Raw genomic sequence first — 17658 nt, 5'->3', positions numbered from 1 at the left:
ATTATGGCTAAGGCTAGGGAACTCCGCGGGATGCTTCCGACCAGTATGGCAGAAAAAACAATCTCAGGGTGCTGGACGCGTGAGGGATCATGGGTACAGTGGACGTCACACTAGGGATAGTATTACTGGCACGCCCTATGTCGACGCCCATTTTCGAGTTTCGAAAAACAAACTGTAATACTCTGCAGCTTCCACTAGATGTCGGCCTATACACATGGAAGCTCTGGAATAGTCTTGCAACACTGGCCTTGGTTAGCCCAATCTGCTCCAACAGGGGCACCTTAATATCAACCATGTCCCTCTGCTGCAACATTCAACCTGGACTAAACCCTCCAACCCATGGTATACGCACACAAGAACTGAATAACACACATGCCATCCAGCAAATTAAAAATAAGGGTGTAAACTGTAAACACATAACTGGATGACTTCTTCAACTTAAAAACCCTCTGCAGCACACACAATGCACTAATCACTAAAATACACAGCTGGACATTACTCTGCCAGCATCACAGCAGCATCAAACAGGAACAATACTCTTTTTGCAGCAGTCGAACACTGTACAACCTTCTTCCAAACCAGTAATCTCTGGGACTACCAAAAATGTTAAGTCAGAATGAAGATCCACCTGCCAACATCATAAAACCGATGAATGACAGTGCCCTCACCAACATCTGCTCAAAATAGTGAATGTCTCGCTCAAATCATGGCATCTTTCAAAGCCAGTTAAAAAATTGACTAATACGATCACTCCTTAAAAACCCCACACTCGACCCTCATGACATAACAAACTAGCCTTCGATTCAGCAGCAAAATCCTTTAGACGGCAGTATCCAACCAACTCCATTACTGGATCAACCAACAAGGTCTATTGCATGCCTACACAATGAATTCAAACCTAGATACAGCATGCAACCGCCACCTTCCAAGACAAACTATATTCTTCCGATCAGGAACAAAGGAGATGCCATTCTCCTGGTACTCCTTCATTTCTATGCTGCAGTTCACACAGTCGACCATACAAGATTAAGAAGTCTTCTCACTAACAGAATGGGGTTTAGAGGCACAGTCATCAACTGTTTGACTCTAACCTCTCTGATAGACACCAAGCGGTTCTGATGTGTAACTTAAGTCAGACCATTATCCAGTCATCTGCAGAGTCCCACAAGGCTTCATTCTCTCCTACTGACCTTCAATCTCAATTTGTAGCTGCTGGGATGACTTCTCACTAACCCAACATCACACCTAACCAACAAGTGGATAATACAGTTATACCTCCAAGTAATTTGTCCTCAATAAATCTCATGCCACAGAGTGCCTTGCTTCCACCCAAGAATGGATAAAAGGCACCTCCATGAAGCTCAAATGCACAAAAACAGAATATGTTCTTCTTGGCCAATCAGCTAAACAGGAGACAATTGTAGGGCAATTAAATGACATGCACCTTGATAGATCTCACTCCTCTGCTGAACCAAACCATCCAAACACTAAAGTATCAACAGTGATCTGTACTTCCATCAACACATTACCAAAAACAACCCCAAAAAACCGTTCCCCTGGTATCAAGTACACTTCTCCAACAGATAAATCTCTTCCTCCTACAAGAGGACTTCAGAACCACAGTCCAATCCCTCGTAATTCGACACCCTGACACAGGCAACACAACCCACCTTAGCCAGCATCTCTGCCACACACCCTGAGCAGCATTCAATATGATGTTGCACGCCTGAACACAGGTACAACGGAATTTGACCAAATCTCCCCCACACTAAGAACTACAATGGTTACCTATCCCAGACTGAATACCCTTTCAAGAGGTATCAACTACAAGGCAACTACCACTGGAATGCCTGCCTTCCACATACAAAACTCACTCAGGAGACATGTGCACCTCCATGAGTAAAATCATCGTAAGGCTTGGGGAAAACTTTCCCACAGCGAATACAAAAGTCAGGAAACATGCCTTTTCTTGCTACGACTCTAGCTACTGCAACACTACACTGGGTGCAATTAGGACAGCTCCAATGCTCTTTCAGTTAAGGAAGGACCACAGCACTGTTCTCTCAAGGGAATATCTATCCAATGCTTGGACACTTGGCTACATTTCCCCAGAGAAAACCACCTCTGTGTCCAGGACCTCTCAGATACAACATTACATCTTCTGGGGCCAGCTTAGATGTTCTGCTGTAATTCTCAACCAACAATGTACAGCCCTCTGTTGCTCCCCAACTCGGTTTAGAAGTACGACTGGATGCAACCGGATAAAAAGTACTGCAACCAGCTTGTGATCAGAGTGAACATCATTAATTCTAGCAGGTAGGGCAAAGGAATGACATGCATCATGCAGACTGTAAGGTGTTCGCCTTTTTAGGCCATTTCTGGGGCTTGCCATTAATAAAAAAAACATTATTTTGATTTAATCAGAATGTCAGCATCATCCTTAATTTGTTTTGACGAATATTAACCTGAGAGTTTTTGCTAGGGTTAAGATAAAACATTGACTAATTATACTAAATAATACTAATGATTTTGGCCAAAAGATATTCGAACTGCAAAAATTGAGTTATCATATGAGACCACCAGATTAGACTGCATGGTCAATGGTGCAATCGAGACACACCCCAAGGGGCAACCCGCCTTTCCTCTGGTGTCCAAAGTGCTAAAGGTTTTATAGCCCTCCATCAATAGCAGTTTGGACAACATTGTTTCTTGCAGCATAATGATGCCTTCATTAAAAATATGGGCATTGGTAAATAATTTCATATTATTAAAACCACAACAGTTCCAAGAAATGTTTAAAGTGGCAGTGCTAAAGATGAGCTGTAGGGCGAATTAGGCCCAGTTATGCTACCAAAGTATTAGCTAACCACAAAGAGTCCTCCTGGTTAGTCGTTGGTGTAGAATTACAATTGCTCACGACAGTGGTAGACTGCATTGTAGGATTTACCCTCCCAAGCTCTGAAGTCATTACAGGAGGTTTACATGCATCATCGGCAGGAAGAGGGGGAGATCAATGACTTCAATTGCTGGGAGATAGAAACATAAGGTCTAAACCCATTGTCCTGAATTCATCCAAATTGTCCCAAAGTATGTGCAAAATTCTTTTAGAGTAAATGTGTGCCACAATTCTATCACTGCCCTGGTCAGGAATGTCGACCCAAACAATATGATCAGAGGGAATTAGTCTATGGGCTGGAACTGTAGCAAATGTCTGCAATATAGCTGACATATTAAAATTAATTGGGTCTTTCATGGCTCTCAAAATTTCAAAACCAATAACTCTCTCATTAAATGAAGACCTTTCTTGGTCAGGTATTTTAACGGATGAAGCAAAAACAATCATTATTGACAGCAGGATTCGTCATTGTGTTAGGCTCGTTGTAGCCGGTCATCACTCCATTTCTAGCTGAAGTGAAGGGAGGGTTAACAGCGGAGTGAACGGATTCCACAGAGCCATAGTGTATGATCACCACTGACGTGGTGCACTGGGTCCGATTCTGCAGATTATCATTGTTCAATGGTTCTTCCATCTGGATAACTTTCTCCTTGGCGCTTCTATTTTTGCGTTTTGCAAAAAAAAGGTACTCATTTTACCTTGGATCAATTTTGCTGCTTTTTCCTGTTTAGATGTTTTGTTCCTTCCATTAGCATCTCAGGTGTTATCCTTATTTTGCTTTTCGAAATGGCTGGCACTGCTGATGTATTGACTTGCTGCCTCGAGATTAAGATCAACCACCTCCTGCTCAAGTGGTAAGGATCTCATGAATGTTCTTGATGACTTCTGCCCGTTTTGCTTAGCATTAGGTATATTTTGTGATTTTTTTGGCAAGTTTTGGCTTTCTTGTTTTTTTGCCCTCTGGAAGGAGAATGGGAGCATAGAATAAAGGCATTTATAGAATTGTTCACAGAGTAGTGATCAAGCGTTAGCGTGTCTATTACAATAACTGGATCTATTGAGATAAATAATTGTTGCAAAGCACAACCTGCCTTGGATCGAAGTCTGATTCCCCATCGAAGAATTTGTGACAACCTAACCGCTGTCATCGTTACAGTGGTCCGGGTCTTTTAAATTGAAGGTTGAAACCACTGTATCATTAATATAAACTATTTTATGTGGTTTAGTTTCTTGATTTAGTTTGTTCGTAATAAGCAACAGCTGCCTGGCCTTCCTGTATATAACCTAAATGTTACTTTAGTCTTCAACAATGTAGACATCACGCCTCGCAGGCTACAAAGTCACCTCCGCTCCATGCCTTGGTTAAAACCAAAGCCTTCAGGACCACGTGTTTTCAGGACTATGGAATATCCCAAGTAAACTATAACTTGCATATTTAGGTCAGATATCCCTTAGATAAACGGAGGCTACAACGCATGTTTTTAAAACATATTCTTGTTTTACATCAAACTTTCACCATTAAGGATTACTGACATAACCACATAAAGAGCAAAGCTTATTCAAAATGAATCATCATAGTGCTTCACAATGCAACACAGGTGATTGAAGAAAACACAATGATAGCACTTATTTAACTTTACTTCTGCAATTAATTATAGTAATTTAGGCTGTGATCCATTTCACTTCGGTATTCTCCTTCTGAAGAAGATTTTTTGAACTTTTCTTCTGGGCACCATTAATTTACTACCATTTCTTCTCATAGCATAAGCATGCTCATGTCACTTGGAGTATGGAAATAATTCTTCAGGGTTCTTAACACTTTTTGTTTAAGTCTTGGTGGACTTTGTGCTTTTAAGATTTCCCTCTCATTGACTATCGCAGAAATGTTTATACACCATTTACCCCAATGCCCTCGCTAAGCATTCAAAATGTACACTTCAAAATGTAATTTTATGCACTTTTAAAAACATGTTTAATTAGTACAAATGACATTGCCCCTTCGCAACCCTGAATGGTCGTGAAGTAGGACAAGAAATGTTCCCTTAATGTAAGATGCACCAATAAGTCTTAGTGAACGAATACCACTTTTTCCAAAGGTGTGACATTTCTGGTGAGAACATTCAATCAATCTAAATCGATTCACGGATTCTTCTTACAAACAACAAAATTAAACCTTCGTCAAATTGCATGGCAGCTTTGTGCTCGTTACTCACAATTTGGTCAAGTAATATATGCTTTTTAAGAGGAATCTATGAATACGTTGAATAGGACAGTATTTTATGAACGCAACCCTTATAAGCTGCAAAAAAAATACCATCTCTTTTAGATTCTTTGGTCCAGTTACTGTTTTCAGTGGTTCCTTCTCAGAGCAAGCTCATCAAGAACAACAAGCTAAATGAAGAATAAACACAAACTAAACCATTTACTCTGCAGCGACAAAATAAAAGGTGCCAATAGAAATGAGGCAAAAAAATAACAAAATAATGCTGGCCAATCACATCGATGTATCAAGCCTTAAACTGTTCACTTGCCACTTACCACTGGGTAGCAATTGATTTTTGCCACACAGGAAATTGTGTGTTGTGCGTATGTGAAGATGTGAGGGGACAAGTGACTTGATGCCAAGCTAGTAGTTTGCAACCTTTTATTTTTATCCCTGATCTTTGTTCAACAACATGGATTGAAGCCACAATTGTTTGCACACATGCATTTGTTGTTTAGGGCAGGATTCTGAAAGCAGTAGGATAATGGTTAACGTTTGGAGGGTTTTATACAGAATATCAAGACAGAATCGGCAATTGTGACAGGGTCATGACCCTGTCAGAGGGGAAAGAACGTTGGCACGATCCCAGTCTCTGAGAACCCCGTCATGCCAGGCATGCCGTAAATGGTGCCACTATCACAAATTGCCTCCCAGCAATTGTTCTGGCCTATATTCTGTTTCTCCTTTTTTAGAACTGCGACTCCCAGGGCGCACCTCGGAGCAACCAAATTAAATTGCACCAGAACCAAACAAAGGGGGAAACGAACACTGCAGTGAATAAGAACTATCACCACATTCAACAGCATCCAGGACCTCAGAAAAGGACAGAACTTATCACAACAACAGAAAAACAAACGTCCAGACACACAGCACATCAGAGAAAGATCAGAGCAACCCCCCGAAACTGCCAACAAAACCATGCTATAAAAGGGAGAGCGGCAGAGAGGGTTGTCTGTAGCTTTTAAGACGTGAAACACAGTCCCTGGTGAAACACAGGCACAGATGGCCATTGGAGCCATGTGAATGCAGGAACAATGAAGGGGGACAGGTTAGAAGTAGTAAAGCCACAGTATAAAAAGTGGAAAGAATGAAAGGTGGAGTGTGAGCTTCAGGGGAAAAGTCAGGAGGTGTAGCGGTAGACCACGATACCAGGCACAGGACAGACAGTGGAGAGGAGTGGGTGGCAGAAATAAAGCAATGGAGAGGTATTTACGAGGGGGGGTGCTACCAGTTTTCGAGAGTGAAGCAGTGACCAACAGGGTTTGCGTAGGTGAGGGCATTAGTGAGGGAAGAGGAAGATACCATTTGGAGGTGATGGTAGTAGGTAGAGGGAGTGGGTGTTGGGCGAGTGTAAGAATAGTAGAGGGTGTGGGAGTAGGGTGCAGGGGAGAAGAGGTGTATGAGTAGTAGAGAGAAGAGGGGTGCAGTAAGAGTTGGGAATAGGGATATGGTGAGAAGAGGAGCATAGTGCAAGTTGAGTAGAGGGATGCCAGTGAGATGAGGAAGAGTGTGGCAGAGGAAGGTAAGCAGATGGGTAGGTAAAAAGAGTGTGAAACGTTGGAGGAACAGGCGTGAGGGAGAGATACAGAGGAGAAGGGACGTTGGAGTAGCACAGGAGAGGGAAGGAAGAGGAGTATTAAGATGAGACAAAGAAACCATCACCTCTGTTGTACACAATGAGGATAGGTAGGGTAGGTACACCCATAAGAACGCAGAGAGTAGATAGATACAGCATTTGCCTTTAGGCCCTCATCTAAGTTAAGATTAGATATTAGTTGTTACTGATCTCTAGTGTGGAAAATCTGGGATTTAGGGAAATCTAGGTTATGGAGGGGAAAGCCCACATGAGACAAGAGAGGGATGTTAATGTAATTACCTTCCCCCTGCCCCCTTTTTCCAGTTTGGTGCAAATTATATGTACAACAATCTATGTGTTGAACAATCTGCTCATATTCGGACTAAACAATTTACATACATCTAATGGTTTAAGAAACAGACACCCTTTAACTGTTCACCTAGTTCTGTGAATTAAGGTCATCAGTGACCCAATGCACATTCTCAGACTGTCATCTACATGGCTGTGACCGGCAAGGTACAGTACAGATCTTCATACAGAGCACTATTCGTTCAGACACAACGTCAATACACAAATCATACATTAACGAAGCCAATTAATCACAACTTTGACAATGCCTTACTTTATGTAGTCTTAGGGAAGTCTACATTTCCCTCAATAGATCTTGCATTGCATTGCACTGATGCAATTCGGTACGTTGGTTTATATGTACGACTTATGTTTGTATACCTGTTGAGAAGGGTGGTGAATTCTCATAGTAATCTCCTCAAACGAGTTAGGTATGCAATGACCAAACTCTCCTTTTTACATCATCCAAAGCACACATTTCCCAGGCTTCAAATACTAACATTGTAACCCTTCTGGAAGTAATACAAAGCCGCAGGTCCCACAGTTCACAAGGAGGAACAAAGCCTAAATGTATCACGAGTTAGAAACAAATGTAATACATACATCAATATCAGCTTCTTCGGTTCGGTACTTGTAGAGCGTGCCTCTGCCATCATCTTTTGAGAGCTAAAAGAATGAAAAGAAAAATCACAATAAATAACTTTAACAGACATCTGTAAACAAGTGTGATGGCATGGTTTCTAAAGCACCGACTTGCTTGTTTCAGCCCTTTTAAGCCATAAGACTAAGTCAAAAGCTGAACACTTAGTACATAGCTATGCAAAGAAATCACCATAGTAACTACTTTCTCAGCCACGTTCAATCTATCGTGCATGGCCACAGCGTACAATGTTGAATAATATGATGCAAAGTCGATTTGCAAATTTGGCTTAAAGCATAATTCTTCTCCATCGCTTGACGTTTCCCACTGAAAAAAGAGAATAGTAGAACCATGCTGAGATCCCATCCAAGATGCAGAGCTTGAGTTTTCAAACTGTGCTTATTCTTCTGTTTTCTGCAAATGTGGCTGGTGGGAGAAAGACCTGTGAACAGAAGGGAAGTCAAGAAGAATTGCATAGTGTGTGAACACGGACACGAGAAGGTGAAGAGGTTTTCATGCATCATGGGCCAGTTCAGCCACCACACTTTTGCAAATTCCTTCAGCAAAATTAAAGTTCAAGAGGATCGAAGTTTGAAGTGACCAATGGACAATGCATCATTAATTAACAGAACAATAACGCAAAAGATAAAGTACTCTAGGATTCTGCTTATATGTCAATATGCTTTTATACTGTGCCAAATCACCACCGTAGTAGTTTTAGACCGCATAGGTTTGTTCGTGCAGCAGGTTATTGTGCCCCTGCCAGGGGTATCCAGACCTTAATCTTCTGGGGGGGAAAAATGAGCGAGGGGAAGATAAAAGGATGGGGAAATGAGGACTGGCTGCTACAAACACAGGGAAGGACAGAAGCAGTGGAAAAAGAATGTTTGTGATGGCATGGGTGCGGGTCGGTCCTGTTAGGTGGACCACGGTTCTGCAAAGGTGAGGTGGCAGATATGTGCTGGAATGGTGTGATAACTGGCTTGTGTTTCCAAGGCAGATTTGGAGAATTCTAAACCGGTACACAATGCTCACACAATCCAATTAGAATATACAATTGACATTTAACATGTGAAGAACTGTTTTGCTTCTCAGTTCCTTCTACTTAAATTGGCCAGTGTCGGACCCAGAAAACCATCTAAAGTCATGTTTGCAGTCCAAGTGAGCAGTGCGAGGGATCCAATCATATTCCATGAGAAAGTAGTAGCTCTTTCATGTTATCCTTTTACTATCCAAGACGTCTATGCTGACTGAGTGAAAAAGGTAAAACATTGAGCACACAATAGCGATCCATGCATGTCTATTCAAAACGAACACTGTGTTTTCATTGGTTGGTGATCGCACAGATCTGTGGGAGGCATGGGGTTCATGATACACGTTTAGTTTTTGTAGTATTTATTTACTGAATGGGATCTGTTGTAGGTAATCCAAGCATTATAGCATGGCAAAGTTACATTGCGTATTTGTACTTTGTATCCAAGAGCAGTGTGTCATTACAAACAGAAATGACTTACAAAGTATTCAATAACAGAGCAGAAGTAGTACTGAGGCAAGGTGCCGTTACCCAAGAGCATTGTGGGACTGCATGACTTATACCGGGTGAAGAGATAAGATTAGGAAAATACACCAGAGCAGGGACTAGAGGACATAACATATTAATTAAATATTGGGCACCTGAGGCCAGTCATTACATCTTTACAAATTACAAATAGTCAGCCTGAGGGCAAAATGCAAGAGAGGTGGGGTGGGCAGATATATTTGGATAGGGAGGCGTTGGAAAGAAATTAGGGGACTACTTCCATTGCTCGCAGGTGGAGTTTGAAGACTTCCACGGAAGAGATCGCTTTTATGGCCAGGAGAAGTGCAATCCAGAAGGGTAGATCAATCCAGTGGAGTGCAGCAAGTAGGGACAATAGGCAAAAGGAGGCACAGTGGAAGGAGACTGATGAGGAGTGAAGAGACGAGGAGAGTGAGAGGGAGAGTGCACAGCGAGAGAGATTTATAGACGTGGTTGGGGCAAGACCATGGACACATTTATAGAGAAGCAGCAGGAATTTAAAGGGGATTTTGCATGGAGAGCCATCCAGCCTGGTGCCAGAACCACCTGGGCAGGTTGAAAAAGTTGCAAAGTTGAGGACTTTGTCAAGGGGAGAGAAAGACTAGAGGGGTAGACCAAGAAGTAGGAATGCATTGTAGTCCAGTTCGCTGAGCACAAGAGTAGAGTTAAGCCTTTTTTTGTAAGAGAGGTGTAGGTGGATTTTTTCTAATGTTAGGAAGTTGAGTCTGGCGGCAGTGGCTGGTAGAGTTTCACGTCACTGTTATATGAAACCCCATGGTCACAAGTCATGGTTGAGGGGGTGAGGAGGTCGGGAAGAAAGAAATGGGAGAGTGGGGCTGGTTCTGGAGAAAGGGAGAAAGATGATTTCAGTCTTTGTAGAGTTTTGTGTGAAGCAGAGTAGAGTCATCCAGTGGAGGATGGTGATTGGGAAGTTATATGTCTTCATAGATTACAAGAGTGAAGGCGGGGAAGCGAAGACTATCAGAGTATTGAAAGAGGAAATTACTTTGCTGAAGGAGGAGGGATAAAGAGCAGCGGGCATGAGACTCATCCTTGAGGAGCACCCACTTGAGGGAGTGACAGGGAGGAGGTGCTTGAGTTCTATGAGATGGAGAAGGAGAGGTCAGAGAGATGGGAGGACACCTAGAGTGTCTTCAAAGTCAAGGACAGAAAGTATTTCAAGAAGGGAGAGCGAATCCCAGGGTGTCAAAAGGCACTGGATGTTAATATTCATTTCTAGGACCCACACACACACATCCCAGAGGCATCTTGAATTAAATAATAGAGTTTCCAAGTCGAATAGGATACAAATGAAGGAAGCAGACCGATTTTTATATCGTTACAGCAAAGAAATATTCTTCAATGTTCCCAAATGCCAATGGGAGGACAATACACAGAGTGGCAATCCAAGTGCAAAATGCTCAGCTGCTCCGGGGTAGAAGTGTGTTTTTGGAACTTGGAGTAGGGGCGTTGCCTGAAGAAAGAGTGCTTTTTGGTGGATACTGACTCCTGAGGAACTTGGGGGAGTGTGCATAAACCCACTGCATACATTTCAGAAGACGTGTCAATGTGTGAAAGCCAAGGGTGAAACAGCAACTGGGAGCTGCAGAACCCACTCACTACAATTTAAAGTAGTGTATATAACTGAGAGCCAATAATGTATGGGGAGTCTCGACACATTTTACAAGTCTCTCCACATAGAAAACCTACAGACAAATGTGTAAACTGATATTTCAAAAGGAAAAGGGTGCATGGTTTCTTAAAGTATTTGGACTGATACATAGGCTATTGAAGCATCCAGGTGAACACAAAGGTTCATATTTCCAGGCATAGCATTCAGTGTTTATGACCCAAATTATTTTACACTATAGAGATCAAATATCATGAAATATTCCTCGTCAAGCATTAGTCTTTTACATTATCACATCTACGGAAAAGGAAACACAGTTAAACATACCCCAATGAGCTATACGAAGATTTACCAGGCTTAAACATGTATTCATTGTCGAAAAGAAATCGCATAATTCCCAACCCCCACACCCCCATTTCCTCAATGTACATTTGGCACACATATTTTGCTAAGAAAAGGTTGCCCCCCCCCCCCTGTTTACACATAGTAACACGTAAACACAGTGGCAACGGCCATTGCAATTTTCAAAGTGTGCGTGCACAAACTTCATGCAAATGCATTATGTGGTACAATAAGTGCAGTCAGACACAGAAACGACATTAGCACAAGCGACACAAAAATGAAACATGGATTTGGGCGATGGAAAAATCACAGCACCGATCTGCAAATTCGAACTCTGATTATAAGGTATATATAATTGTTGCTATATATTCAAAGAAGCAGTGCAGAAAAGCAGAACTTATCTACACAAAGTTTACTTTTCACAACACCCAGTTTCATTGCATTGCAAATAAAAAGACTTGGGCTTAGTTATCAAAGCAGGTCATAAACACGAGTGACAATATTCCGTAGAAGCCGCTGATTTCCAATTAATTCCAAACCCATATTAAAAGCAAACCATCCAGCTTAGAAAACACCAACCTCTACCCTGAATAAAGAGGGCGTTATGTCCCGTAACCGCCATGTTTACCCCGTCCACTCGCGCGGGGCAGAGCTACAAAGGGGAGCTCAAGAACACACTGGTAAAAGAGGTCTTGACGCATGCTACACTTTAACTTGGATCCGCAAGCTACATTCTTGCTAAAATGGCAAGCACGTTGTCCCTGGATTGTTCCCTTAAAATGATCCAGGCACCCAATGTTCTCCTATAAGCATCCCACTAAAATAATGCACCCACCGGATAATATAAACACTCAAAAGAAAGCTCAAAAAACCCAAATGAGCACACAGTAAACAATGGCGAACACGATGACCAGGACGCAGATAAGGAACCAAAGATCCGGCACAGTAAGTGTGCCAAAGGAGACAAGCGTTAAAAACCTACATTTCTAAAAACAACCAAATGGCCACTTAAGAAATAGAATGTTTCAGAATCAATCTATACGTACATAGGTCAGGCGTACTAGTGGAGTTTTGATGGGTGTAGAGGTCGAGGGTTTACAGTAATGATGCTGGCCAGTGTTGGGACCAGTGCTGGAATTGGGCTGCCTTTTCCCGGATTTGGAATCCAGCAAAAGATATATCTCTTTGGATCCCAAGCAGCCAGCCCATGCCCTTGATGAGCCACTTCAATACACTGCACCCGCAGTGATTAGCTGCCGACAGCAGCTGGGGACATTCAGAGTTCAAAAGAGCTGGTTTTAAACATAAGCACAAACAAGTGAAGCAATGGTTATATGGCTGCAGGCACAGGCAGAAGTGAATGACTAAGAACCGCTCTTCCGTCTTAATAGGTGCAAATGGTGGGCAATGAAAAATGGGGGGGGGGCGGAGTGCTGCATAAGATGCATGCCGTACGACACCCTGACATTTGCTTTTTCTTGCACTATGTTTCTTCCTAGATTGAGAGGCATTTTTCTCGGTTTATATTAATCTGCATGCTTGTAATTGTAGGCTTCCACTCAGGATGTGTGACATAAAGAACCATGCACCCACGTCCCATGGAAACCCAGATTAGTGTTCCCCATTTCCAGTACTGGGCGGGACTAAGGCTGGAGTAAAATGACATCATTGAAAGCACGTGTCCTCAGATGGATTTGCAATAGACACATGCACATCCGAACACACTGCTGGAACAGAGATACTATTAGCAACGCAATCCATTTGGTAGCTTCAGTACCAACATGCCCTTTAGCAGTAGTTCAGAGATGGCGTGGGACCATTCCCCCCTTGATATCAGAATGGGTGGGTAGGGAGGCTGCCATTATGGAAGAGTGGCTAGTGGTGGGAGCCAGTCACCCACCCGAGAGTTTTGACAGAGAGGAGACTAAAGATTTCAGTTGGATCCAGTTATTACAGTCTACATAGATGTGGCTGGCTTATTCTCTGATCTGTTAAGTTGAGTTCATAGATGCTTATTGAACAAGGAGGGTCTGACGGGCTATGCATCTTTCCAGACACGACAATACACAATACGTAGAGGATCAAACTCTTGCCCGGTAACTTTCTTAGTCATCTGATGCAAAATTGAATGCAATTCAAAATGCTGCATTTTAAGTATGCAGCCACAAAGGTAGTGTCAAAGATGCATGTATTATAAGGATGTTAAGGCCTTCAGATAACCAATTATACTTTCCTTAATACTATGTTTAGATTTCCCTGGGTCTTTTACGCAACACAATCTCCTTCCTGCAAACCAGACAGGACTATTTTTCCCATTCAAAAACGCACGACAAATACATATCGTAAAAATAAAAAAAAAAAGTTACTTTAAACAATACATTTAATACTGTGGTCATGCTCACGTGCTGCACAATACCTGAATAAGAGGAAAGAATTATGGAGGACGACGCAATAAACACTTGCTCTAGCCTGTGAAAGATGTATGCGAAGTGGTGCTGGGAAAACTTCACAAGCCATCAAATGTAAAATAGTATTGCACATGCACACGGATTCAGAGTGTACACAATACTTCACAACAGCAAACTGCTCAGCTAAGCCATGCTGACGGATTAACAGCCTGCAATAAAGCGTGGGTGATTTGTGGTTATTACCAAAAACAAAGAAATGCGTTCATGTTATGGGCAAATCTGAGAAACAAACAAAAAAATGCTGGCACTTGGGAAGCATGTGGCGTGTGATCAAAGCAACGTCATTCTCTCTTCTAGACCTTACTTGCTGGAACAGTTGGGGTCTTAGCGCGGAGTTCTCGATCATTGCGTGAACCATGGTGATTAGAGGCTCATTCTCTTTCATCTATTTCAAATCAGGAGGAGCATACAGCAAACATCAGTTTACAGCACGGCTAGACTTGCAAGACGACACTGCAAACATAGTCTCTACTTTAATAGACGCCTACTCATTCCGTCCCAGGTGTTTAGCAAAGCAAGAAATCAAAACACAACACACATAAATCACATTCTCAATGCCAATGATCATAGTGGGGCTGGATTCAGTCAAAAAATAGAAACACGTAACGCGCAGAGACTCCTCAGCCACAGGAGGCAATATAAGTGGTAGGAATGAGAGGATGCCCCTAATGAGTCCCCTGGTGGGCTCGATCAGACACAAAACCCTTTCTCGGGCTCTAGATGGGGCAGTTCCAAGCAATCCTCAATTATTCGGGAAGACTAGTTGAGCACTGAGGGCATATATTTTCTGTGAACCATAGAAGGATAAAGGTCCCAAAATGTGGACTCCAGAAGTGATTTTATGTAAGTAAGTAAAGTCCCTACTAGCTTTGAACTGCCTCTCCTAGGCACTACAATTGTCTTTTTCGCCTTTCACAACATTTTAGAAGAATTTTGATAATTGCCCGACTATGGCTTTGCAAATGGTCATGAGGCGTCTTGTGTTGCTATGTGGAGCCCTGACCTTCACGCACCGGTGCGGGCGATGAATGCCAGAAACACCACATAACCTAAACCCATAATCTCATGACATCAGCAGATCAGCATCTTCATCTCCATCTCCATGGATGTTTCACTAACACTTTGACAGATGCACATTGGTACTGGAATGTCACACTCCACATAGAATTCATGCAGCCATACATTGCATAGCCCTAAACAACACCTTTTAAAGTACTATTATAAAAATCAAGCGAGTGGAGACAGATGAACAGCAATGGATTGCAGGTCAAACAGGAAATGTCATAATTATTGCCTTTTAACGCTTAAATATTATCTACGTTTGGCACAGCACTTTTAGAATGGCAAGTAAGTGAAGTATGAGATGGGACTCTAAGCACACCTACACATTCATTTTTTATTTTTTATAATGAGTCTTGCGCGCACTGCTTGGCAATGCCAATGCGCCTCATCTCGTATTTATGTCAGATTTCTAAAACAAGTAATGAACAACCGATTGATAATATTAGGGTCGAATATGCTTAGTTCACTTACAAAAGTGGAGTGTGTGTTCTATGCAACAATTTAACAAACATGTTATTACACATTCTAACTTAATTTATCATGCATTTGCCATTAAGAAATCAGGCTGATAAAATGTGCCCTCAAAGTTTCTCGGAACGACATAGTCGGACACGTTATACCCTTTACACTGCATAAGCCCTATCACCATGCACGTCACATTTTATACTGGTCTACGCATGCCTTACATTTGGGAGGTTTTAGAGGTCTAGGAATTTCAGACCGGGCCCACCTACTGCTGAGACGCCGCCCAAAACCTTTTACTAATGCATCTCTTTGGTAACATTCTTCAATTAAGATATGGCTATGGCTAGTTCCATAGACTTATTAAGGCCCTTGGTCACGAATGCAAATCATATTTCTGTGAAAGGTTTACAGTCTCTCAGCCAGTTTTCTAGGCTTTTTTGCTGGGTGCTTTTCCTGCAGATGATTCAATGTCGATACGTTCGAGTAGATTCAGTCCCAGTGGCAGGTCTGCGTCCAATTGGTTTGAACGAGTAGGTTCCTGTTGGGTCGTGTTGGCAGTCAAGATGATGGCTTCCATGGTTCTGCAACAATCGTGTTGGATGTGAGACGATGGCTCTGCTGTATGTAATCAGTGCTCGAGACGGGCAAGTCGGTGGCTTTCATCAGGTCGACTCAGCACTCTAATAAGTTGCTTCCATGAGGTGGAGCCACAGATCGGGCTAGGACAATGTGGTCTGCTTCAATGGATCAAGCCAGCGTCTGAATGGCAAGCGGCCCGAAAATGCATGGCGTCGCAAAAGCAGCACTGCGGATCCTGTAGCAGCTCAAGGTGCATCAAGCAGATGTATCAAGAGGATGAAATGGGATCCAAGCTTGTCCTAGACATCCGAGTCCTTCAGTTCTGTACTTCGAATCTTGAAAGGCGGCTGGCATCTACAGGGTGTCCTTCACCTACAGTGATCAGGGTCCTGGTTCCAATGAAGCCAGGAGAGTGCCCTTACTCCACACTAGTTCACCCCCACTGTTTCCAGTGAAAGGTTCGAGAGCAGCATTTGCCTCTGCGTGGAAGCATTCGGTCTTCACCTCTCTAGCAGCACATTATGCACTGTATTCCCAAGAGAGATCCGGTGAATCCTCCTTGCCTGGAGAATCTAAAGATGAATGAACTAAGGCAGGGGTTGCCCTTTGAATAAAGCCAAAATCTTACAGGGGACTGGTCTAAAGCAAGCCTGTTGCAAGGGGGGCAATCCCAGCGTTTTTAACAAGTGACACTTGCCTCCTTATGTCATAATCATAGCGCCTTGTCATGCATTAAATGGGGTGGCAGGAAGGTGTACAGAGTCCTAGCAGATACCAAGATGGTGAAACCCCTCTCCTGGCCCACCCTTCTCTCTGGGCTATTCTAACTCCACCTCTTAATTTGTCTGCTGACTTCAACGGAATTCCAATGGCCAACATCTTGATGTGAGAGTGGCTTTATGTCATGCCAGGGCTACCTTTGAAACATTGATTCATAGGAGATCTCCTAGGGAGGGTTCCTGTGCCCTCAGTGTTTGCCTTCCTCTGGGGGATCAAAGAGGCATCTTACTGGCTATAAGTCCCACATTGCAGCTCTGGAGACATCAAGATCATATGGAGAATACATAGTGCCATGCACACCAAGTTGACACTAGAATGAAATCAAATTGCTGTGGCTGGATAATTGTGAGACCCTACCAGCCATCATGCCACAACCATGCACTACTTATATTCACAGTTTAACGTGCCACAAGGTTGACTATGTTAATATTATTATCATTTTAATCAGATGTGCAGACTTCTGCATGTTGGAAGTTTGTGCTCCAACAGCTGTCAGAAATGCACATGTCACATTTGAAACTCTCCTGTGCCACTGCAGGGCTGGTGTGGAGGTTGTCAAAAGACTCTCTCAGCAAGGGTGCATGTCGGCACTATAGTTCTGGCATAGTGCTTTATGGAAGGAGGTCTGATTAGCGGAACTCCCATTCAGAAACTAAATTACCCACATCGTTTTAATTACTAAACAAAAAAAAGCTAGGACAGTTGCATCTGCAGTCACAATTCCATCATAATCTACCTCAACCTGCAAGCCACATTTAGGAAACAACCCATCTGCTCCAATTCTGCAGACGGCAGGGGTGGCGGTAGAACAGGGCGCGCACACACCCCCCTCAAAAGCAACTGGTGAACAAAACACAATCCTTCAAGGGAAAAGGGCAGAAAGGAAATCCCAACAATCTTAAATCCATCAGCATTTAACAGGCTGCCTTCTAAACAAACAGTAAAAGCACAGTGTGGATTCAAAGTCGCCACCCACACTTTTTAAGACTTACTCACCCAGACCTGAACTGAAAAGCTTCATTAACAATAAGGAGGCTGTAGTGAAGGAACG

The 17658-nt window shown here is 42.8% G+C and overlaps 1 protein-coding gene across 16 annotated transcripts in view; it reads right to left on the bottom strand.

The window, feature by feature from the left end:
- The window catches only part of PLEKHA5 (pleckstrin homology domain containing A5), a 1790419-nt gene that overhangs the window by 388463 nt on the left and 1384298 nt on the right, over window positions 1-17658 (bottom strand). For 10 of the 16 annotated variants that reach the window (XM_069628398.1, XM_069628397.1, XM_069628401.1 and 7 more), the window contains 2 exons: window positions 14026-14106; window positions 7687-7749 (listed from right to left, as the gene is read on the bottom strand). In XM_069628398.1, coding sequence (XP_069484499.1) covers window positions 7687-7749; window positions 14026-14106 — 144 coding nt within the window. The remainder of the gene's footprint in view (window positions 1-7686; window positions 7750-14025; window positions 14107-17658) is intronic. The other 6 variants (XM_069628399.1, XM_069628400.1, XM_069628405.1 and 3 more) reach the window with 1 other exon arrangement.

Source organism: Ambystoma mexicanum, chromosome 12, assembly GCF_040938575.1.
Source record: "Ambystoma mexicanum isolate Mex_15411 chromosome 12, UKY_AmexF1_1, whole genome shotgun sequence".
NCBI classification, from domain to species: domain Eukaryota; kingdom Metazoa; phylum Chordata; class Amphibia; order Caudata; family Ambystomatidae; genus Ambystoma; species Ambystoma mexicanum.
The sequence above is the reverse complement of the archived record's forward strand: the minus strand, read 5'-3'. Positions and strand labels throughout refer to the sequence as shown.